The 23,762-nt window shown below is 47.4% G+C and overlaps 1 protein-coding gene across 1 annotated transcript; it reads right to left on the reverse strand.

Moving 5' to 3' along the window:
- Positions 1–1,267: 1,267 nt before the first annotated feature.
- Positions 1,268–2,735, reverse strand: LOC139825891 (ral guanine nucleotide dissociation stimulator-like 1). Its single transcript, XM_071800307.1, has 4 exons — positions 2,726–2,735; positions 2,473–2,672; positions 1,607–1,822; positions 1,268–1,375 (listed from the first exon to the last, which is right to left on the reverse strand). The coding sequence occupies exons 1-4, from the start codon at positions 2,733–2,735 to the stop codon at positions 1,268–1,270; spliced, it is 534 nt and encodes a 177-aa protein (XP_071656408.1).
- Between the last annotated feature and the right edge of the window lie 21,027 nt (positions 2,736–23,762).

The raw sequence follows: 23,762 nt of genomic DNA on the forward strand, positions 1-23,762 counted from the left end.
CCTCTTCCCCTGCTGCCCGCATCTAAAAGGAATTTCTCTTCCCGCGCCGCCCCGCACAGCCCGGCAGAGGTTCACAGCGTGCCGGGGACTGTTCCTTCCTCACCCTCTGAGTAACGTGAGCGGCTGTTGGATACGCCCAGCAAAGACAACAGGCCTCGCCAAGAGAACGCTCTAGCAGAGAGCGTCAGGCACTAACGATCACAGAACAGTCACCGTTCCACTTACCCTTCGCCGCTTCTCAAAATTGATCAGGCCGCCCTGTTGGAAGGACAGAGAAGGGATCAGAGGAGAAGAGCACAGGCTCGGCTGGAGTTAATCACAAACAGGATGAACAGGATGAAGTAGCGACACCAAGGGACAGGCCAGAGCTGCCCTGACCAAAGGCCTCTACAAAGACCCGTTTCCAGCTCTAGGATAAGCCACAGCACTCGTGTACCTGAGTCTATTTGTTAAATACATTCCTCTCTTTTTAAGAACTGCACTAGCACCCAGTGGAAGATGCAGGAGCAGACACAGTGTCTGCAAGGGAGGGAGGAGATTTAGGATTCCAAAAATTGCCCCAAATTACCTCGAGATAGTCCTGAAGGGCTGTGTCCAGCATGACGAGGTCAGTGAGGAAGGTACCCAGGTAAGGTACCGTGCCTTGTGTGACTCCCTGCAAACGGTCAGAGCAATGGTGGATTAATTGACTGAGAAGTCATAATTATACTAATTAGAATACTCCTGTGGAAGCAAACCAAATACAACTAGTCTGCTTCACCAAACAGCGCTCTTGTAAATGATGCTTTCACGACATCATCCTTGGTATCTCAGCCAGCGGTTCATGTCTGCACAGAGCGGTATATAAGCCAAAGTGCTCATTCGTAACTCCTCTGCGTCAAATCTCGCTGTGCGGCACCTCTCGCCCCAGCAGAAAAGCCGGGATTTACAGACCCGTCTTCCCCAAAGCACCGCATACGGGAGCTCATTGGTCAGGAACAGGGCTGAGCTCGGCTTTGGGTGAGATCACAACCTGGCAACTCAAGCTCATTCCCACCTTCAGCAGCAGCTCCCTGCTCGTCGCAAAGTTGTCACAGTCGGAGAAGATTTCGCAAAGCTCTTCGAACATCAGCATTGTGTCCCTGTACAGGAAAAGATTCAATGATTTAAGTTGTTTGTAAGCACTCTGAATCAGACCAGGGTACAATTTTTTTCTCAAGAATCGTTAACAGTTGGGCACAGAAAAGATAAAAGCACCAAAACACATCCAGTGACACACTGCACAGCCTTACTTTGGAACGCAGGCCCAGGTCTTCTTCAGGCGATAAACCGAGGTGGACTGCAAGGCGGAAACGATGGCCTTCAGAGACGAAAAGTTGTTCAGGATCCTACATTGCTGTGAAAGGAGCGGTTAGAAACACAGGAGCGTTAAACGTCAGCATCACCAATAGTCAGCGCTCTTCTGTCTGCCCCGTGTCCTGCTTGCTGCACATTCTCCCTGCTAAGCGGGCAGCTCTACAAATACTGAGCATCAAAAATATCACTCCCCGCTACAACCCCCCTGTCCCCTCCCAGCTCCACGGCACCCGCACAAGGAACGTTAAACAGTCGTGAATAAACGCTTTACACGTCCGATACGGATCCACTTCTCCAAGATCTTCGCTCTTGGCTGTGTCTTTAATTCTTTGCTCTCCAGGATGGTGCTGAGCACGCAGTTGGTGACGGCGTTGAACTGCGAGATGGTGGCTCTGATGCTCTGTGCCAGCTGTTTGTTCTCTTTCTTGTCCCTTCGGGACCAGATGCAGCCCAGGCAGTGGTGGGGCACAACGTTCTGGAAGAGTGTCTAGAGGGAAACAGAGGTGTCCAACTCAGCCTGGAGCGCTACTGCCCACAGCAAGAAATGCACGGTTACAGTACAAACTGCAGCTGAATCCAGTATGGTATTAAAAGGGAAATATTGGTTTTCTCTCCAGTTTAAAATATACACTTTGGTATAACTCTTTAGGCCTGACGCCCTAAAAGAACCGTCAGCTAAACTGTCCTGGAAAAATAAAAGACACCTTTCTATCACTTACATTACCAGGGGGAAAGATTTCCATATAATGATACTTTTGAAAGAGATCGATACAAATAAGCCAAATCGGAGCACTACAGTTACAAAGTACTTCTACATCTTCAGGTGAGGTAGCCTAAGATACAGTCAAAATACGCTATTTCTGAGGGGTCAAATGCTAAACTTTGCAAAAGAGGCCACACAGTCTACATCCACACTGTATAACAAAATGACAAACACCTTCAGAAGAACTGAAGGAAAAGCCCAATCAATGAAGCAAGTCTGGATAACCAAGCAGAGCTGCGCTCTGTGTCCCAGCAACAGAGCGGTTCTGGAACAACAGACTTACACCGATATAAGTTAAAAAACAAACAAACAAACAATGAGAAGCCCAGAACTCTTTCCCCGAGCATTTCAAGTAATACCTATGATCTACATACCGCATCCATGTATGTCAGCTGTTCCGCCACCAGGTCTTCTTGGAACAGCGAGAATTCTTCTGGGCCGCTGATCTCCAGTTCCTCTTCCTCGTCCGGGGTGCAGGGAGAAAGGCTGTGGAACGCGTCTGGCCAGCGGGGAAAACACGAGTCAGTGAATTTATACAGAAAACAAGTAATCAAAGCAGGTATTTGGAAAATCACTACATAGAAGAACAGAACATGCAAAGGGACCTGCCTGGGGTAACGGCCTCACCGTGCTGCATATTTTAGGGAGATACAGAAGGTCCAGAAGATTAAATGGGCAAAGAGAAGGTAGAAGAAAAAGAAATAGGGAGAACTGAGCTGTTCAGGGTCTCTTAGCTGAGAAGTGCCTTAACCCATTCACTAACCATTCTTTGGAAAGAACAAACCCACCAACCCCCCCACAACAACTCCTTATTAACACTGCAGAACTTTGATAATCTGCTTGTCAGCATCTATGCATTCTATACTCTGAAAAACAGCTGAACTGCAAAGAGACAAGACTGCAATTATACCCCCAAAATATTACGCTGAGAATGCTCTTACGTCCACGTTTCAAGGGAAGAGGAGGAGAAGGGAGAGAGACCAGTTGGAAAGTTAAAACGTGCTTTGCTAGTACTACTGATGAGGAGAGAAAGTAATGCAAAATATACGAAACCAATCGTGGCTCCAGCAGCTTCAGGACAGGCCCCCGGACGCCCTGGGCTGGACTCGGCACTAAACCAGAGCTGGATTCAGGGCTGCAGGGCTGTACAGAATTGATCAGCAGCCTTGGCTGCCGCAGCACTAAGTCTAAACCTGGGCCTTTTCTGCACACCAGTCCTACCGTTATGCGCTCCAGAGCCAACGGGGTCTGAGAAACACGCAGGTAACGTGAGAAAAATGCATGTAGTAGAACTCAGTCTGCCTACTAAGGCTGGAAGTTGATTCCAGTACTCATTCACATACCACGTGAGCTCTTACGACTTTTCGGCTCACGGCACAGGAAGCTTTGTGCCCTGGATAAGGGGATGTGTCAGGCTTGACGCTGGGAGAACACACAGACAGCAGAGAAAGGTACTTTACCATCATTCTCCCATTCTTCTTTCTGGAACTGCTCCAGGAGGTTCTGCGCCCTCTTCTCCGGGTCAGAGCCGGGCATGTTCTTCTTCAGATAACTCAGCACCTTCTGCAGACACACGTAGTCGGGCGGCTCTCGGAAATCGTCGGCACATTGGTCGAGCCAGGCTTGTAAAATCGATGCCATCGCACTGTGAGCAAATTCAGAGAGAACACATGGGTTGTATGCAGCAGGTATTGATGCAATCGCATGGATCTGTACCTAATATAACAACAGGAACACTGAGACATTCATCCCCCACGTGAGGGCAGTATGGACACTTCTGTGAGCACAGAATTTAATTTGTTCTTTTTAGGCAAGAAATATTATTAAGATAATACTTCATAGGAAACTAAAGGCTGCTTCTTCAATTACACCTTGAGAAACCAGCGCAGTCATTCATATTTTCTCTGCATTGTATTATTGGATGTGTTATGAGACAGCTGATACTTGGCCTTTACACAAGCTCCTTGAAGCAAACAGGGCTGTGAATTGTCAAATGAAACAACAGCTCTGCTGCCCACGTCCCGCTCCAGCACCGAACCCTGACTGGGGCTCGCTGGGCGCTGCAAAACCAAACTTACGTCCTGAGCACTGTGCTGGATCCGGGGGAATTCTGGGTTCCATGTTCTTCAGAGCCCGAGATCTCCAGGTTTCCGTATCTGAAAAAATCAGATGGCTGTTTAGAGGAACCTCTACTGAGCAACCCAAATAGCGTAATCCATATACAATTGGCATAAACATATAGATATTGGCATATTCATATACAATTGGCATGAAGACAAGGGCTTCATGCTGGACAATTCCACCGTGGCTGGGGAAGCTGCGGCAGAGATGAAGGGTTTGCACATATCCCCCGTGCACTGGTCTTTTTTTAAGGGACAAGCTGTATTGGTTTTCTTGTGTCCGTCCCAGTTTGGTTCCTTAGCGGTCAGACCACGCACGCTTTCCCCACCTGGCGCTTAAGCTTTAATGAGATTTGGGATGTGGGCAACGTGCATTTACACATGGTGTGTTTACGCTGAAATCCTGAATTTTGCAGGATTCTTTTCTGTCAACGTCCCCCTGTCGTGTATAATAAATGACGGCTCAGTTTCCATTCTGTCCCGGCTCTCACCTGTCCAGGAGCAGTTCCAGGACTGTGCTGGTGGAAGCAAAGGCCCTGTACGTGGAGAGGAAGATGCTGATGTATGTGAAGTCATTATCGGCAAAGGCCCTGTACGTGGAGAGGAAGATGCTGATGTATGTGAAGTCATTATCGGCAAAGGCCCTGTACGTGGAGAGGAAGATGCTGATGTATGTGAAGTCATTATCGGCAAAGGCCGTCGGAAGCGTCTCCACCAGCTTTTCCAAAGTTCCAGCTTTCAGGGCCCTGCTGTTGCACGTCTCGTCCGGGCTGACAGTGTGTCCTGCAGGGAACTGGTCCCCTTCAGCCTACAAAGTGGAAACAAAGACAAAGCACAAAACTCAGACAGAAGCCAGAGCCCCGACAGAGCTTGCACAACGAAACACAGATTCCATTCCACCTTTTCACAGGAATAGTCCATCTCTAGTTACTAAACAATTTTGTCGGTTTGGGCTCTCCAAACACCAAATGCTGTATCAAATACTGGAGGACAATCAAGACATTTCTTATTGAAACAGGCAAGTGTTTCCAGTGCTTAAGCTGTAATCTCCTGGTTGCCTTTGAAACTGACCATTCTCTCATAACAGGGCCAACCATTCAAAAACCCCGGATGCTTTCTTAGCATCCAGAAGTTTAAGAAAGGTTTGTCAGACTTCTTGCAGCATGAAAGATCTAAGTTCCTTCACTTACTCCAACCTCTACAAGAAAATACTAAGCAAGATTTCAAGCTTCTCAGTACTTAAAGGAATTGGTAATAAAGCCCAACTCACTCAAAATGAACAAAACCAGTTGTATTCCTTTCAACACGGGTTCTATGAAATTTTCAGTTAGAGCTGCATTTCTCTCAGACACATCCACTACCAGCCAACGCTTTTCAGCTGAAAAGCCTCCAAATCACTCTACAAATGCAGCATCACTAAGAACTCTTCCCATCAGCTGGAAAATGTACAGGAGGTCAAAAATACTTTCTGCTATTTCTCCCGGTAAAAACAGGAGGCAGAGATGGGAAATCTGCCACTCAAAGTCTCTATACTACCAACCTGGACACTACACCAAAGCAAGTTCTTATATTATTGCCTTGGATCCTGAAGAAAATGTAGAAACATCGCAACATAACATGAAAGTTCTACCCACCTCCTGACCCTCTGGCTCAAACTGCCACAGCTGCACCGATTGCAATGAAGTGAGGACACTTTGATCAGCTGGGGGCTTGGCCACCATGCCAGCTTTACTTACCCCGAGCCATCTTGCTCCTTCGCTGTCAGTCTGCTGGATCTGCGCTCTTCTCAGGCTGTCGCAGTCAACAGCTCCTTCTTGTGCGTCTTCAGCTCCATCCTCAGTTGTGCTCTGCCAGGAAAAGGGCCAAGAGAAACAAGTCAGAGAGAAAGGAACATGGTCCCTGCACAAGCGCAGGCTGCAGACACCAGCATGCCAGCACCAGGATCTCACAACACCTCAACAACGCTCACTTCAGTTGCCACTTTTTAGCTGCCTTCAGTTACCTGGCCCTTTTTGGGCTTTTAACTGAAAGCAGAGAGGAGCTGAGTGCACAACTTACTGCACAAGTCAATGAAAGAGGTAAGAATTAAACCAGAGAGTCCAGATCTCCTGAACCCCACCACTAACAGCCGCTGTATTAACATGCTGATACATGTTGAGGAGCAAAGCACTAGAGAATTGAAAACAGATGTAACAATTAACTTCAGAAATACATATACTGGTCCCCCTGCAACCACATAATGCTTTTTCTGCATACATACCACTTGAATAATTAAAGTTTCAGGGCTTTACTGACTACCATAGCCTTAAGCACAGCAACAACTCAATTAGAAAGGATTTGAGTGCAGTGCAACCAAATCCTGGTTTGGGGAAGCTGGGGTTTGGGGTTTTTTTGGGGGTTGCTTTTCTGGTTTTTTTTTACCTCTTTTAACTCTAAAATATCCCTAAGTCATATAGAACTGTCTGTGCACCAGTGACTTGCCTCTTGAACGCTCTGTGGAACCTCCACATCTTCCCCAGGTTGGTTCCTCACATTTTCTTCCAGGCTCTGTGGAGTCTCCACGTCTTCTTCAGTTGGCTCGCTTGGAGTCTCCTCTGTGCACTCTGCAGTCTCTGTGTCTTCCTCTATTGCCTTGCTTAGACTGTTCTCAATGCGCTCTGGAGTCTCTGCGTCTTTGTCTGATACCTTGCTTGTAGTCTCCACATCTTCCTCTCTTGTCTCGCTTAGAGTCTGCTCAATGCGCTCTGGAGTCTCCTCAACGCGCTCTGGAGTCTCCTCAGTACACTCTGGGCTCTCCACTTCTTCCTTGGTTGGCTTGGTCAGAGTCTCCTCAAGGCTGTGCAGAGACTCCACATCTTCCTCGTCTCTCTTCTGCCTGGGTGTCCTCCTCCTTGGTCTTCTCCAGCATCTCCAAAGAGACAGGTTCCGAAAGGGGAAGTTCCGAGCCTGTTAGAAAACAACGGAAAAACAGTTTTGAATTGCAGATAGCAACACATTTACTTTTAACGTCCTTGCAAAAGTACCGGGACAAGATCACATGAACCCTGAAATTCAGACACTATTACAATGCAAAAAATAGATAGGATCATAGAAACATTTTGGTTGGAAGAGACCATCGAGTGCAACCGTCAACCCACCCCTGGCACTGCCCCATGTCCCTCGGGACCTCATCTATGTCCCTTTTAAACCCCTCCAGGGATGGTGACCCCACCGCTGCCATGGGCAGCCTGTTCCAATGTCTAATAACCCTTTCACAGAATCCCAGAATCCCAGAATGTCAGGGCTTGGAAGGGACCTGGAAAGCTCAAACAGGAGCAGGAACACCCAGCTGAGGATCCACAGGAAGGTGTCCAGGCGGGTTTGAATGTCTGCAGAGAAGGAGACTCCACAACCCCCATGGGCAGCCTGGGCCAGGCTCTGCCACCCTCACCATGAAGAAGTTTCTTGTCAAATTTAAGAGGAACCTTTTGTGTCTCAGTTTGTACCCGTCACCCCTTGTCCTGTCACTGGTTGTCACTGAGAAGAGCCTGGCTCCATCCTCCTGACACTGCCCCTTTCCATATTGATCACCAGGAATGAGTCCCCCCTCAGTCTCCTCTTCTCCAGCTCCAGAGCCCCAGCTCCCTCAGCCTTTCCTCACACGGGAGATGCTCCACTCCCTTCAGCATCTTGGTGGCTGCGCTGGACTCTCTCCAGCAGTTCCCTGTCCTTCTGGAACTGAGGGGCCACAACTGGACACAAGATTCCAGGTGTGGTCTCCCCAGGGCAGAGCAGAGGGGCAGGAGAACCTCTCTGACCTACTGACCACCCCCTTCTAACCCACCCCGGGTATCATTGGCTTCCTGGCCACAAGGGCCCAGTGCTGGCTCATGGTTTTCCTTCCTCAGTGTGATATATCACACTATATTTCAAATTTAATCTCTTTTTTTTAGCCATGCCTTTTAAGAAATGAGAAAGCATTACACAAATCCCTTTTATGAAGTGAAACTACAAAAAGAACTATTACATTTTTTAGCACTAAAGGGACAATTTACCTGTGTAGGGTTTGGGGTTTTCTGGGGGGAGAGGGGGGCAGTGGGGGGAGGTGGGGTGGTCGAATTTTGTGCTCAGAAATAAAATCACTGCTTCTGAGTACAAAACAAATACCTTCTATATAACGGACAAAATGGAAATTGTTATTGCTGCATCATTAACACATCTCTTGTTTAGACATCAGAAGTGCTTTCCGTAAAAGGTGAGGTCTTGATCATATTACATTTATTCATCTGAAAGATGAATAAATGTCCCCAGGACCCCCAGGTCCCTTTCCCCTACACTGCTCTCTAACAGGTCATTCCCCAACTTACACTGGAACCTGGGGTTGTTCCTGCCCAGATTCAAGACTCTACACCTTCCCTTGTTATATTTCATCAAATTTTCCCCTGCCCAGCTCTCCAGCCTGTCCAGGTCTCTGGATGGCAGCACAGCCTCTGGTGTATCAGCCACTCCTCCCAGCTTGGTGTCACCAGCAAGCTTGCCGACAGGACACTCTAGTCCCTCATCCAAATCCTTGATGAATATATTGAATAATACAGGCCCCAGCACTGACCCCTGAGGCACTGCATGAGATCCAGGCCTCCAACTGGACGCCACCCCATTGACCACGACTCTCTGGCTTCTTCCCCTCAGCCAGTTCGCAGTCACCTCACTGCCCGCTCACCCAGACCGCACTCCCTCCCGCTTCTGGGAGGAAATGTTCCCAATAGCCAACCTGAGCCTCCCCCGCCCAACTGGAGGCCGTTTCCTCCCGTCCCGTCCCTTGTGCAGTCACCAGCTCCCTTCTCTCGCCACTCGGAGCTGCCCCCCCACCCCCGGCCCCGTGTGCCCCGCGGCCCCGGGGAGGGCGGGCGGCGGGGCCCGGCTCGCTCATACCCGTCCGCAGCAGGGCCCGCAGCCGATCCCGCACATGGCGCTGTGTCCGCGTCCGCAGGCAGGGCTGCTGCCGGCTCCGCCAGCCCCGCACTCCCGCTCTCTCTCGCACCGACCGCTCGCCCCCACGCCAACGGCGGCGACGGCTCCGCCGGCACCACGGCGACCGGACGCGGCCTCGCGGCGGCACGCGCCGCCCGCAGCCGGCCAATCGCAGCTCGCCGCCGCTCCGCGCGCGCCCCCTTGCCCCGCCCTCAGCCCGCCCGCAGTCCGAGCCCTTGCTCAGCCGGACAAGGCGCCGGGAGCGGGACAGACGGACCGAGCCGGGAGCGTGGGCATCAGACTGTGCGTGCAACACAACGTGTGCTGCGGCAGAGCCCGGGGCGAGCGCTCCCGGAGCTGCTTCACGCACACGCACCACGCGCTGGGATTTTACTCCTGGCCCTTTAAAGATTCCTAGCACAATTGCTTACATACAGTTCTGAACTAGATATTCATTCTGTGGCTTAAAGTGTTAGTTCGTTAGTAGGCTCTTACTATGTAGTTGGTTAACCCTTTAAAATGTTATTTCCCTCTATCAATATAACTTCATAAACAAGTTTCCTAACTTTTTACATAGAACTTCACCACCTTTTCCTTTTCCAGGTTCAGAGCCCGTGCCCCATTTGGTTATATCTGTAAACATTAAACATCTTCTCAGCACGAACCACAGCTGCATTTCTCACAGTTCCCCTTTTTGCTTTTTATCCCATTGATTCGTGCTTTGACTTCAAAGTTAGCCAGCACCTGCCTAAAATCATTAATTTATACCCCGTTCCTTTTGCTGCCATTTCAGGATCGATAGGCATGGCTGAGATTTGCATGCCTTGGACTGCTGAATGTAGTAACTGAATAAAGCACGGGATCATGCATGGCACAAACAGTAAACGCAGAAATGCACATACTATCACGAACCCTATTTTCTTCCACCAGGCTACAGTTTCGAGACCAATATCCATTAGGTGGACCTGGCCACCAAGTGGGAGGAATAGAGGTACTTGACGAATTTGCCCTCAACGCTAACTGACAAGGGGTTCGTCCAACGTATTCAGTCATTTGAGACCCCCCACATATCCAGCACGAGGTGACATTTAATTCTCGGGCTGTCTTTTCCATAAGATCTATAAACAGGTTTTTCCCTGCTGTCGGTAATTGTAATCCTTTGTCTTTTTGCCTTATTTCCTCATACCAATCACTGCTGTTCTGTACCAATTTCTGTTGCTCTTGCTTTCCTTTTAATTCCTGAGTGGCACTCTTAACTAACTCCTCCTTCTACTGATCTTGCACTCCCCCTCCATCTGAATAGCCCCTCCTACCAGCTTGTGTAAAACAGATCCTCTGTTCTCCCCTAGGGCAGGAGGCAGAGCCTACAGCGAGTCCACCTTTCTCTAGGTTAGTTGCTACCCATCATTCCTGCCCTTGGATTTCACACTTCTCCAATTTTGTTCTACCATAACATCCAGAATTAATAGGAGCGTGATAATGTAGAACATGCTGGGTTAGTCTTCCTATTCTCACACGCTCGTAGCACTTGGTACAGGGATTGGCCAGGCTAAGTTGGGAACAATAAGTCACCACTGCCAGCAAGGGGATCAGGTCCAGGGTTCTGCACCCTCTGCCTCTCTGGCCGAGCAGGCTGCAGCCGCAGCCGAGTTCGTCATCTTCTCGGCAGCAAGGGCCGTGTCCCTGCCTTTCCTGTTTTTACCGTTAGCGTGGCGACTTTTTATCGTTTCCCAACTCTTGGCCTTCACTTCCCAGGAACAACAGGAGCAACACGGAATGTGGTTTCTCTGTCTGCACTCTGTTCTCCTCATCACTGGTGGGCTCTAAATTCCCATTCACCCCTTCCGTAAATACCTCCCACCATTCTCCGCTATTCTTTTTCTATTCTTCCAGCGGCAACTGGAATCCTCAACCGAGCTCTGGTTTCCTGATCTTGTGTTCTTAGACATTTCTTATACAATCCTGTTGGTAAGTTCCCTTTGTGGATATGCTTATACCACAGTCCATTTACAACCTAAACATCAGATATAAAATGAGAATTACATATACAACTCGGTTCAACACATTTAGCTATTAAGCCATTCTCATTTTCGTTTATACTGGGCATTCACATCAATAACACTAATAGTAGTTACATCACCAATCCCGTGTCAATTTCAATTTCAGTTTGCCCGGTTCTTGAGATACTTTCAAGGTTCTTTCTTCCGTCAGGGCTCCTCTAACTCGAGAGACGCGTGTCCATCCTTTCCCTGCCCTCCCAACAGCTGTTTCTGTAGTTAACAAAACAAGAAAAAGGTCCCTCCCATCATGGGGTTGGAGTTTCTTCTATCCAGGTTTTCATTAGTGTTGCCCCCATATCTACCAGAAATTCTACTTGTTTGTTCTTTTGGGTTTCTTCTTCCCAATGCGGTGAGCACCACCCAGGCTGCTCACCCAGAAGGACTAAAACTGCTTCCCAGTGCAACCCCAAACACCCTTCACTTCAGCAGGTGACCGCACTTGTGCTTTCAGCTCCTGGGCTGGTGCTGTCCGGGCTTTCCCTGCTCAGCACTGACTGTGTTTTGGGAAGGCAGGAGCCAGTGCAAACCCTTCTCCGCTCTTCTGCTCTTTTTCTGCTCTTTTTCCCCTTTGCTGTGAAGCTCAGCTGCTCCATGAGTTATTGTGTTCTCCTGTGAGCGTGGGGTTTGTCCTCTGCTGTGGAGCACGAGAGCGAAGCCCCCGGAGCCCCGGCTGGTGCAGACCCCGCAGCGAGGGTGACAGACCCGGAGCCAGGAGCAGTTTCCCCAGGGTGAGGAGCAAGTGGAGCTGCTCACACCAAGGGCACAGGCAGGGTTGGTGCACGTCACCGGTTCTAAGGCTGTCACCAGAACCTGACAACCTGACAACAGTGTGCTGGCTCCCCGGGCAGTTGAAGTACAACCAGAACGCAAGAGGCAGCTTAAATTCGGGGTCGTCTTTTTGCCAGGAGCAACAAATGCCGTGATGGAGACAACGGGGAAAAGGTGGAAACTCTCAGACCGCGGTGCAGTCTCAGAGAGGAAAAGAGATGAACGAGACACTGATGAGCGGGAAGAGTTGACGTATTTATCATAGAAACATTAAAGGTTATAGAGAGATGGAATGTTACACGAGATCAAATATTTAAATACATTCGCTCCAGACACAAAATAGTGTTAAAAAGTTCATCTATTTATTATAGATACATTAAATATTATACAAAGCTCAAACATGATCTAAAGATCAAACATTAAAATCTACTAACTCCAGACAAGAATTGGTGGGAAAACGTTTGCATATTTATTATATAAGTATTAAATATTAAATAAAGATTAAATAGAATACAAAATCAAACATTAAAATATGTTAACTCCAGACACAAATTAGTGGTCAAAAGTTAATCTATTTATTATAGAAACATTCAATATTATATAAAGATTAAATATCATATAAAGATCAAATATTATCTAGAGATCAAACACTAAAATCTACTAACTCCAGACGAGAATTGGTGGAATAAAGTTCAAGTATTTATTATATAAATATTAAATAAAGATTATGTATTATATAAAGCTTAAATATTAATCCTAGTAACTCCAGATCAAAAAATACTGGAAAAATGTTTACGGATTTTTATAGAAACATTCAATAATATATAGAGATTAAATATGATATAAGGATCAAATATTAAACTATATTAACTCCAACAAAAATTAGTTGAAAAAAGTTATGTATTTGTCATAGAAATGTTACATATCTATAAAAACTAAATACTACATAAGGATCAAATATTAAAATATTTTAACGCCAGACAAGAATTGGTGGGGGAAAAAAGTTCACATATTTATTATGTAAATAAAGATTATGTATTAAATAAAGATTATGTATGATATAAAAGCTCAAATCTTAATATATATTAACTCAAGAGAAGAATTAGTGGAAAAAAAGTGACGTATTTATGATAGAGATGTTACATCCATGTAAAGATTGAATATGACATAGGGATCAAATATTAGAATATTTTAATGCCAGACAAGAATTGGTGGAAAAAAGTTCAAGTATTTATTCTATAAATATTAAATAAAGATGATGTGTTCTATAAAGCTCAGTTATTGGTATCTATTAACTCCAGAAAAAAAGGGTGGAAAAAAGTTTCTCTATTTATTTTATATGCATCTCTAGATATGTGATATAAAGCTCAAACACTATCTACAGAAGAAACATTAAAATACATTAACTCCAGACAAAAATGGGTTGAAAAAAGTTGATATACTTATCATATCAATATTAAATATTATACAAGGATCAAATATTGTATAAAGATTTAGTAATAAAACATATCAACTCCAGAAAATAATTATTGGGGAAGGTCTATGTACATAGTAAATAAATATTAAATATTAGTACATTCAATAAACATATTAAATAAATATTAAACATTAGTACATTAAATAAACATATCACATAAATATTAAATATCAGTATGTTAAATAAAAAATATTAAATAAAGCTCAAATACTATATACAGCTAAACCATTTCAATATATTAACTCCAAGGAGAAATTAGTGGAAAAAGTTTACGTACTTATTCTGTGAATACTGAATATTATACAAGCTAAAATATTCTATAAAGCTAAGCTATTTAAATATAGGAACTCCAAGCAGACATCAGTAGAAAAAAGATTCTATAATATTGAAGGTTTCTGTAGAAGTATGGAAAGATTAAATATGATAAACACATCGAGTATTAAAATACATTAACTGCAGACAAAAACTGGAAAAAAGTTAATATACTCGTTATAGAAATATTAAATATGATACAAAGCTCAAACATTATATACAGGTCACATATTAAAATATATGAACTCCAGACTAAAACTGGGGGGAAAAAAGTTTACATACTTATAATATAAACAGTAAATCCTATCCAGAGCTCAGCCATTACAACCCATGAAGTGCGGGCTCCTCCTGTGCTGCAGCTTTTCTTCTCAGGATGCAGTCGAAGTTGCCCTGGGTGCTCATGGCGTAGAACACGTTCGCCTTGGGTGGGATCGCCAGCTCCGCAAGAGAGGGAGCAGAGCGAGCGTTCATGGGCGCCCCACTCAGCGTTGGGGGTTTATTCTCACCGGCAGCTGGGACAACGTGGCGATGGCGTTTCTGACGTCGCTTCGCATGTTACTCTTGCCGGCAAAATGCAGCAGAGCTCTTCCAGCAGCAGCAGCAGCAGAGTTCTGCTTCCCCACCTTTGTCCTCAGAGATGATCTGGACCAGCTCGTAATCCTCAGCCGAGCCAGACTGCAGGTTGTGCTTCTCCATGGCTCGCTGGGTGACAGCAGGAGCCTTCTCTTGGTTACTCAGCTGCAAAGAGGGAGTTGCAAGGAGTCGCTTGGTAACCAAGTCGCAGATTCTGCCAGACGCTAAAACACGCTCTTTGCGACACCTGGGGGTGGAGTTAGTTCAAGACAACAGACACTGCTCTAGAAATGCAGCAGGAAATCACAGCCTCTGCTCTCCTGAGCAACCACTCGGAGAGGTGAGACCTTGTTCTCAGCAGCCATCGAATCCGCAGCAAGAGCTGCCCCAGCTGCTGTTTGCAGACATCCATTAATCCACAGTCTCCCCTGCTAAACACTTTCTGCGATGTCCTGCAAAGATTCTGGGCCTTGGAGCTGGGTTTGCTGGGGAAGGGGCACCTTGTGTCACAGCTCACACACCCCAGTGCTGAGCTGGACACACAACAGCCGCCGCTGGCAGAAGAGCAGGGGCAGCAAAGCCGGCACTTGCTCAGAGTGCTTCCCTTGGCATTGTTGATCAAATACAAGCTTCAATTTCAAGGCCAGAAACCTTGAGAGATGCTCTTTGCAAACCTCTCATTCATCCCCTGCTCCACATGTTTTGATTTGTAACATCGGTCACGTTCCCTGTCAAGGAGGTCTGATCGGGGAATAGGTGTTTCCGAAACTAAAAGCACCATTCAAGTCACCTGGGGTGAAAACACCACCCACAGTAACAGCGCTTTGCTGTTCCCACCGCTCACCAGGATGCTCCTGTAGATGTTGCCGCTTCTGTCCTCTTCTACGCTGGTGCGGATGACGCAGCTCTCTCCGCTCTGCTGGTTGTAGACTGGCAGGACTGGCGGCACTTCTTTTGATGGAACGGGAGTCACGGGGCCGGGGCACTTCTTGGAGCACTTGTCATCAGATGGCAGCAAGGGGGGAGACGAGATCAAACACATTCATTACCATTGAATTTCAAAGATCCAAAAGCTAAAGATGACACTCTTCAGCACAACAGCCTTAACAAGGGCTTCGGCAACCCAGTTAAGGCAGCTTAGGTCAAGAGAGCAGAGTCTGCAGGACAAAGCTCCCTGGGAACGGAACCCAGCCCAGCCCAGGCTTGGTCTGGGCAGTTCCTGGCAGGTCAAACCACAGGGCTGGTGAGCTCTGACCTCACCTGCTTCTCACTTGCTCAGCTGCTCTGCCTGCCCCAGAATTAGGCTGGGCTGATGTACATGAGCCCTCCCCCCAAAATCGCCTTTCCCAGAGCTCAGGTCCCTCCATTCCACTGCCAGCAACGCTCCAGTCAAGATCCACAGGCTTGGGCAAGCGCCTGGGGCCGCCGGCAGCGTCAGCAGCCTCGCACAGGCTGTTTGTGCTGAACACAGGGCCCGGGCCCTACCTTGTGCTGAGGCTCCTCAGCAGTGTCGGTGGGAGGGACGATGGTGACGGTGCTGTCCCCAGAGCTCCCACCTGGAGCAGGTTTGGGCTGCGCGTTGATGGGGGTGCTGAGGGCGCTCACCCCCAAGCCCAGGAACAGCCTAGGGGAGAAAAGAAAGCACAACAGAGCTGGGCTGAGCACAGCTGTCACTTGCTTCAACAATCTGACCTGCTGTTGTGTTTTCCTATCTCGAGTGGCCTATTGTTTGTGTGTGTATAGCAAATTAGACTCTATCCTTATTTGCTCTGTTTTGCTGCTGCAAATTTGAATTGAATTTATAATCCAGCACTAAAATCGTTCCTTTGTTTGACACCTTAGAGTTATTTCTGAAGTCTTTAGTCGATAACCCTCATGGCTACTTACACCAATAGAAAGAGACAACAGCAATACGTATTTCTAGCTGGCGGTGTCTCCTCGCAGCACTGCAGTGCTCTGGATCCCCAGCCAGGTTTGTCAGCTGGTGTTTGATTTATTCCAGTTCATATTCACACACCAAACCCCCTCCCCGTTGTACTCACAGGCTGAATCTCTTCACCACGCTCTTCTGAGCTCTGCCCGCTGCGGTGCTCTGGTCAGGAGCTGCTCCTTCGATTTCACGTGACAGACGGAAACTGCAGAACAGGCAATACCGTTAGTTAAATATCTCAAAGTGGCCATATCTGAGAAGCCCTGGGTCACTCCCACGTCCCAGAGGGTTCATCCCCACGAGGAGGAGCGCAGCTCTGTGCGTGTGTATTTCCACTCTCCGGGAGCAGCTCCTGGCAGCGCAGAGCTCAAGGCTGAGAGAACCTGAACCTGCCTGCGGGGGAAGAAAAGCTGCTTCGCCAGCTGGGCTGAGACCCTACCTCTCCTCATCACTTCAATGCCGCTGCCTCCTAAACCACTGCACGAATTTCTCATCTCCTGTCACGCAATAGCTGTTACATGAGGACTGCAACAGCTTAATTTGTGCGATTACTTCAAACTCCTAAGAAAACAAATAATAAAATAGGAATTCTAATTAGAATCAGCATTGTGTCCCTGTACAGGAAAAGATTAAATGATTTAAGTTGTTTGTAAGCACTCTGAATCAGATCAGGGGACAATTTTTTTCTCAAGAATCGTTAACAGTTGGGCACAGAAAAGATAAAAGCACCAAAACACATCCAGTGACACACTGCACAGCCTTACTTTGGAACGCAGGCCCTGGTCTTCTTCAGGCGATAAACCGAGGTGGACTGCAAGGCGGAAACGATGGCCTTCAGAGACGAAAAGTTGTTCAGGATCCTACATTGCTGTGAAAGGAGCGGTTAGAAACACAGGAGCGTTAAACGTCAGCATCACCAATAGTCAGCGCTCTTCTGTCTGCCCCGTGTCCTGCTTGCTGCACATTCTCCCTGCTAAGCGGGCACCTCTACAAATACTGAGCATCAAAAATATCACTCCCCGCTACAACCCCCCTGTCCCCTCCCAGCTCCACGGCACCCGCACAAGGAACGTTAAACAGTCGCGAATAAACGCTTTACACGTCCGATACGGATCCACTTCTCCAAGATCTTCGCTCTTGGCTGTGTCTTTAATTCTTTGCTCTCCAGGATGGTGCTGAGCACGCAGTTGGTGACGGCGTTGAACTGCGAGATGGTGGCTCTGATGCTCTGTGCCAGCTGTTTGTTCTCTTTCTTGTCCCTTCGGGACCAGATGCAGCCCAGGCAGTGGTGGGGCACAACGTTCTGGAAGAGTGTCTAGAGGGAAACAGAGGTGTCCAACTCAGCCTGGAGCGCTACTGCCCACAGCAAGAAATGCATGGTTACAGTACAAACTGCATCTGAATCCAGTATGGTATTAAAAGGGAAATATTGGTTTTCTCTCCAGTTTAAAATATACACTTTGGTATAACTCTTTAGGCCTGACGCCCTAAAAGAACTGTCAGCTAAACTGTCCTGGAAAAATAAAAGACACCTTTCTATCACTTACATTACCAGGGGGAAAGATTTCCATATGATGATACTTTTGAAAGAGATTGATACAAATAAGCCAAATCGGAGCTCTACAGTTACAAAGTACTTCTACATCTTCAGGTGAGGTAGCCTAAGATACAGTCAAAATACGCTATTTCTGAGGGGTCAAATGCTAAACTTTGCAAAAGAGGCCACACAGTCTACATCCACACTGTATAACAAAAAGACAAACACCTTCAGAAGAACTGAAGGAAAAGCCCAATCAATGAAGCAAGTCTGGATAACCAAGCAGAGCTGCGCTCTGTGTCCCAGCAACAGAGCGGTTCTGGAACAACAGACTTACACCGATATAAGTTAAAAAACAAACAAACAAACAATGAGAAGCCCAGAACTCTTTCCCCGAGCATTTCAAGTAATACCTATGATCTACATACCGCATCCATGTATGTCAGCTGTTCTGCCACCAGGTCTTCTTGGGACAGCGAGAATTCTTCTGGGCCGCTGATCTCCAGTTCCTCTTCCTCATCCGGGGTGCAGGGAGAAAGGCTGTGGAACGCGTCTGGCCAGCGGGGAAAACACGAGTCAGTGAATTTATACAGAAAACAAGTAATCAAAGCAGGTATTTGGAAAATCACTACATAGAAGAACAGAACATGCAAAGGGACCTGCCTGGGGTAACGGCCTCACCGTGCTGCATATTTTAGGGAGATAGAGAAGGTCCAGAAGATTAAATGGGCAAAGAGAAGGTAGAAGAAAAAGAAATAGGGAGAACTGAGCTGTTCAGGGTCTCTTAGCTGAGAAGTGCCTTAACCCATTCACTAACCATTCTTTGGAAAGAACAAACCCACCAACCCCCCCACAACAACTCCTTATTAACACTGCAGAACTTTGATAATCTGCTTGTCAGCATTTACGCATTCTATACTCTGAAAAACAGCTGAACTGCAAAGAGACAAGACTGCAATTATACTCCCAAAATATTACGCTGAGAATGCTCTTACGTCCACGTTTCAAGGGAAGAGGAGGAGAAGGGAGAGAGACCAGTTGGAAAGTTAAAAGGTGCTTTGCTAGTACTACTGATGAGGAAAGTAATGCAAAATATACGAAACCAATCGTGGCTCCAGCAGCTTCAGGACAGGCCCCCGGACGCCCTGGGCTGGACTCGGCACTAAACCAGAGCTGGATTCAGGGCTGCAGGGCTGTACAGAATTGATCAGCAGCCTTGGCTGCCGCAGCACTAAGTCTAAACCTGGGCCTTTTCTGCACACCAGTCCTACCGTTATGCGCTCCAGAGCCAACGGGGTCTGAAAAACACGCAGGTAACGTGAGAAAAATGCATGTAGTAGAACTCAGTCTGCCTACTAAGGCTGGAAGTTGATTCCAGTACTCATTCACATACCACGTGAGCTCTTACGACTTTTCGGCTCACGGCACAGGAAGCTTTGTGCCCTGGATAAGGGGATGTGTCAGGCTTGACGCTGGGAGAACACACAGACAGCAGAGAAAGGTACTTTACCATCATTCTCCCATTCTTCTTTCTGGAACTGCTCCAGGAGGTTCTGCGCCCTCTTCTCCGGGTCAGAGCCGGGCATGTTCTTCTTCAGATAACTCAGCACCTTCTGCAGACACACGTAGTCGGGCGGCTCTCGGAAATCGTCAGCACATTGGTCGAGCCAGGCTTGTAAAATCGATGCCATCGCACTGTGAGCAAATTCAGAGAGAACACATGGGTTGTATGCAGCAGGTATTGATGCAATCGCATGGATCTGTACCTAATATAACAACAGGAACACTGAGACATTCATCCCCCACGTGAGGGCAGTATGGACACTTCTGTGAGCACAGAATTTAATTTGTTCTTTTTAGGCAAGAAATATTATTAAGATAATACTTCATAGGAAACTAAAGGCTGCTTCTTCAATTACACCTTGAGAAACCAGCGCAGTCATTCATATTTTCTCTGCGTTGTATTATTGGATGTGTTATGAGACAGCTGATACTTGGCCTTTACACAAGCTCCTTGAAGCAAACAGGGCTGTGAATTGTCAAATGAAACAACAGCTCTGCTGCCCACGTCCCGCTCCAGCACCGAACCCTGACTGGGGCTCGCTGGGCGCTGCAAAACCAAACTTACGTCCTGAGCACTGTGCTGGATCCGGGGGAATTCTGGGTTCCATGTTCTTCAGAGCCCGAGATCTCCAGGTTTCCGTATCTGAAAAAATGAGATGGCTGTTTAGAGGAACCTCTACTGAGCAACCCAAACAGCGTAATCCATATACAATTGGCATAAACATATAGATATTGGCATATTCATATACAATTGGCATGAAGACAAGGGCTTCATGCTGGACAATTCCACCGTGGCTGGGGAAGCTGCGGCAGAGATGAAGGGTTTGCACATATCCCCCGTGCACTGGTCTTTTTTTAAGGGACAAGCTGTATTGGTTTTCTTGTGTCGGTCCCAGTTTGGTTCCTTAGCGGTCAGACCACGCACGCTTTCCCCACCTGGCGCTTAAGCTTTAATGAGATTTGGGATGTGGGCAACGTGCATTTACACATGGTGTGTTTACGCTGAAATCCTGAATTTTGCAGGATTCTTTTCTGTCAACGTCCCCCTGTCGTGTATAATAAATGACGGCTCAGTTTCCATTCTGTCCCGGCTCTCACCTGTCCAGGAGCAGTTCCAGGACTGTGCTGGTGGAAGCAAAGGCCCTGTACGTGGAGAGGAAGATGCTGATGTATGTGAAGTCATTATCGGCAAAGGCCCTGTACATGGAGAGGAAGATGCTGATGTATGTGAAGTCATTATCGGCAAAGGCCGTCGGAAGCGTCTCCACCAGCTTTTCCAAAGTTCCAGCTTTCAGGGCCCTGCTGTTGCACGTCTCGTCCGGGCTGACAGTGTGTCCTGCAGGTAACTGGTCCCCTTCAGCCTACAAAGTGGAAACAAAGACAAAGCACAAAACTCAGACAGAAGCCAGAGCCCCGACAGAGCTTGCACAACGAAACACAGATTCCATTCCACCTTTTCACAGGAATAGTCCATCTCTAGTTACTAAACAATTTTGTCGGTTTGGGCTCTCCAAACACCAAATGCTGTATCAAATACTGGAGGACAATCAAGACATTTCTTATTGAAACAGGCAAGTGTTTCCAGTGCTTAAGCTGTAATCTCCTGGTTGCCTTTGAAACTGACCATTCTCTCATAACAGGGCCAACCATTCAAAAACCCCGGATGCTTTCTTAGCATCCAGAAGTTTAAGAAAGGTTTGTCAGACTTCTTGCAGCATGAAAGATCTAAGTTCCTTCACTTACTCCAACCTCTACAAGAAGATACTAAGCAAGATTTCAAGCTTCTCAGTACTTAAAGGAATTGGTAATAAAGCCCAACTCACTCAAAATGAACAAAAACAGTTGTATTCCTTTCAACACGGGTTCTATGAAACTTTCAGTTAGAGCTGCATTTCTCTCAGACACATCCACTACCAGCCAACGCTTTTCAGCTGAAAAGCCTCCAAATCACTCTACAAATGCAGCATCACTAAGAACTCTTCCCATCAGCTGGAAAATGTACAGGAGGTCAAAAATACTTTCTGCTATTTCTCCCGGTAAAAACAGGAGGCAGAGATGGGAAATCTGCCACTCAAAGTCTCTATACTACCAACCTGGACACCACACCAAAGCAAGTTCTTATATTATTGCCTTGGATCCTGAAGAAAATGTAGAAACATCGCAACATAACATGAAAGTTCTACCCACCTCCTGACCCTCTGGCTCAAACTGCCACAGCTGCACCGATTGCAATGAAGTGAGGACACTTTGATCAGCTGGGGGCTTGGCCACCATGCCAGCTTTACTTACCCCGAGCCATCTTGCTCCTTCGCTGTCAGTCTGCTGGATCTGCGCTCTTCTCAGGCTGTCGCAGTCAACAGCTCCTTCTTGTGCGTCTTCAGCTCCATCCTCAGTTGTGCTCTGCCAGGAAAAGGGCCAAGAGAAACAAGTCAGAGAGAAAGGAACATGGTCCCTGCACAAGCGCAGGCTGCAGACACCAGCATGCCAGCACCAGGATCTCACAACACCTCAACAACGCTCACTTCAGTTGCCACTTTTTAGCTGCCTTCAGTTACCTGGCCCTTTTTGGGCTTTTAACTGAAAGCAGAGAGGAGCTGAGTGCACAACTTACTGCACAAGTCAATGAAAGAGGTAAGAATTAAACCAGAGAGTCCAGATCTCCTGAACCCCACCACTAACAGCCGCTGTATTAACATGCTGATACATGTTGAGGAGCAAAGCACTAGAGAATTGAAAACAGATGTAACAATTAACTTCAGAAATACATATACTGGTTCCCCTTCAACCACATAATGCTTTTTCTTCATACATACCACTTGAATAATTAAAGTTTCAGGGCTTTACTGACTACCATAGCCTTAAGCACAGCAACAACTCAATTAGAAAGGATTTGAGTGCAGTGCAACCAAATCCTGGTTTGGGGAAGCTGGGGTTTGGGGTTTTTTTGGGGGTTGCTTTTCTGTTTTTTTTTTACCTCTTTTAACTCTAAAATATCCCTAAGTCATACAGAACTGTCTGTGCACCAGTGACTTGCCTCTTGAACGCTCTGTGGAACCTCCACATCTTCCCCAGGTTGGTTCCTCACATTTTCTTCCAGGCTCTGTGGAGTCTCCACGTCTTCTTCAGTTGGCTCGCTTGGAGTCTCCTCTGTGCACTCTGCAGTCTCTGTGTCTTCCTCTGTTGCCTTGCTTAGACCGTTCTCAATGCGCTCTGGAGTCTCTGCGTCTTTGTCTGATACCTTGCTTGTAGTCTCCACATCTTCCTCTCTTGTCTCGCTTAGAGTCTGCTCAATGCGCTCTGGAGTCTCCTCAACGCGCTCTGGAGGCTCCTCAGTACACTCTGGGCTCTCCACTTCTTCCTTGGTTGGCTTGGTCAGAGTCTCCTCAAGGCTGTGCAGAGACTCCACATCTTCCTCGCCTCTCTTCTGCCTGGGTGTCCTCCTCCTTGGTCTTCTCCAGCATCTCCAAAGAGACAGGTTCCGAAAGGGGAAGTTCCGAGCCTGTTAGAAAACAACGGAAAAACAGTTTTGAATTGCAGATAGCAACACATTTACTTTTAACGTCCTTGCAAAAGTACCGGGACAAGATCACATGAACCCTGAAATTCAGACACTATTACAATGCAAAAAATAGATAGGATCATAGAAACATTTTGGTTGGAAGAGACCATCGAGTGCAACCGTCAACCCACCCCTGGCACTGCCCCATGTCCCTCGGGACCTCATCTATGTGCCTTTTAAACCCCTCCAGGGATGGTGACTCCACCGCTGCCATGGGCAGCCTGTTCCAATGTCTAATAACCCTTTCACAGAATCCCAGAATCCCAGAATGTCAGGGCTTGGAAGGGACCTGGAAAGCTCATCCAGGAGCAGGAACACCCAGCTGAGGATCCACAGGAAGGTGTCCAGGCGGGTTTGAATGTCTGCAGAGAAGGAGACTCCACAACCCCCATGGGCAGCCTGGGCCAGGCTCTGCCACCCTCACCATGAAGAAGTTTCTTGTCAAATTTAAGAGGAACCTTTTGTGTCTCAGTTTGTACCCATCACCCCTTGTCCTGTCACTGGTTGTCACTGAGAAGAGCCTGGCTCCATCCTCCTGACACTCACCCTTTCCATATTGATCACCAGGAATGAGTCCCCCCTCAGTCTCCTCTTCTCCAGCTCCAGAGCCCCAGCTCCCTCAGCCTTTCCTCACACGGGAGATGCTCCACTCCCTTCAGCATCTTGGTGGCTGCGCTGGACTCTCTCCAGCAGTTCCCTGTCCTTCTGGAACTGAGGGGCCACAACTGGACACAATATTCCAGGTGTGGTCTCCCCAGGGCAGAGCAGAGGGGCAGGAGAACCTCTCTGACCTACTGACCACCCCCTTCTAACCC

This window comes from Patagioenas fasciata, chromosome 30, assembly GCF_037038585.1.
Source record: "Patagioenas fasciata isolate bPatFas1 chromosome 30, bPatFas1.hap1, whole genome shotgun sequence".
NCBI lineage: Eukaryota > Metazoa > Chordata > Aves > Columbiformes > Columbidae > Patagioenas > Patagioenas fasciata.

Excerpts from the sequence above, each read along its gene's own strand:
- LOC139825891 (XM_071800307.1), bottom strand. Across the intron at positions 1,823-2,472 it reads AGCTGACATACATGGATGCG|ACACTCTTCCAGAACGTTGT; the intron begins GTATGTAGATCA and ends GTTTCCCTCTAG. Across the intron at positions 1,376-1,606 it reads AGTGGATCCGTATCGGACGT|CAATGTAGGATCCTGAACAA; the intron begins GTAAAGCGTTTA and ends CTCCTTTCACAG.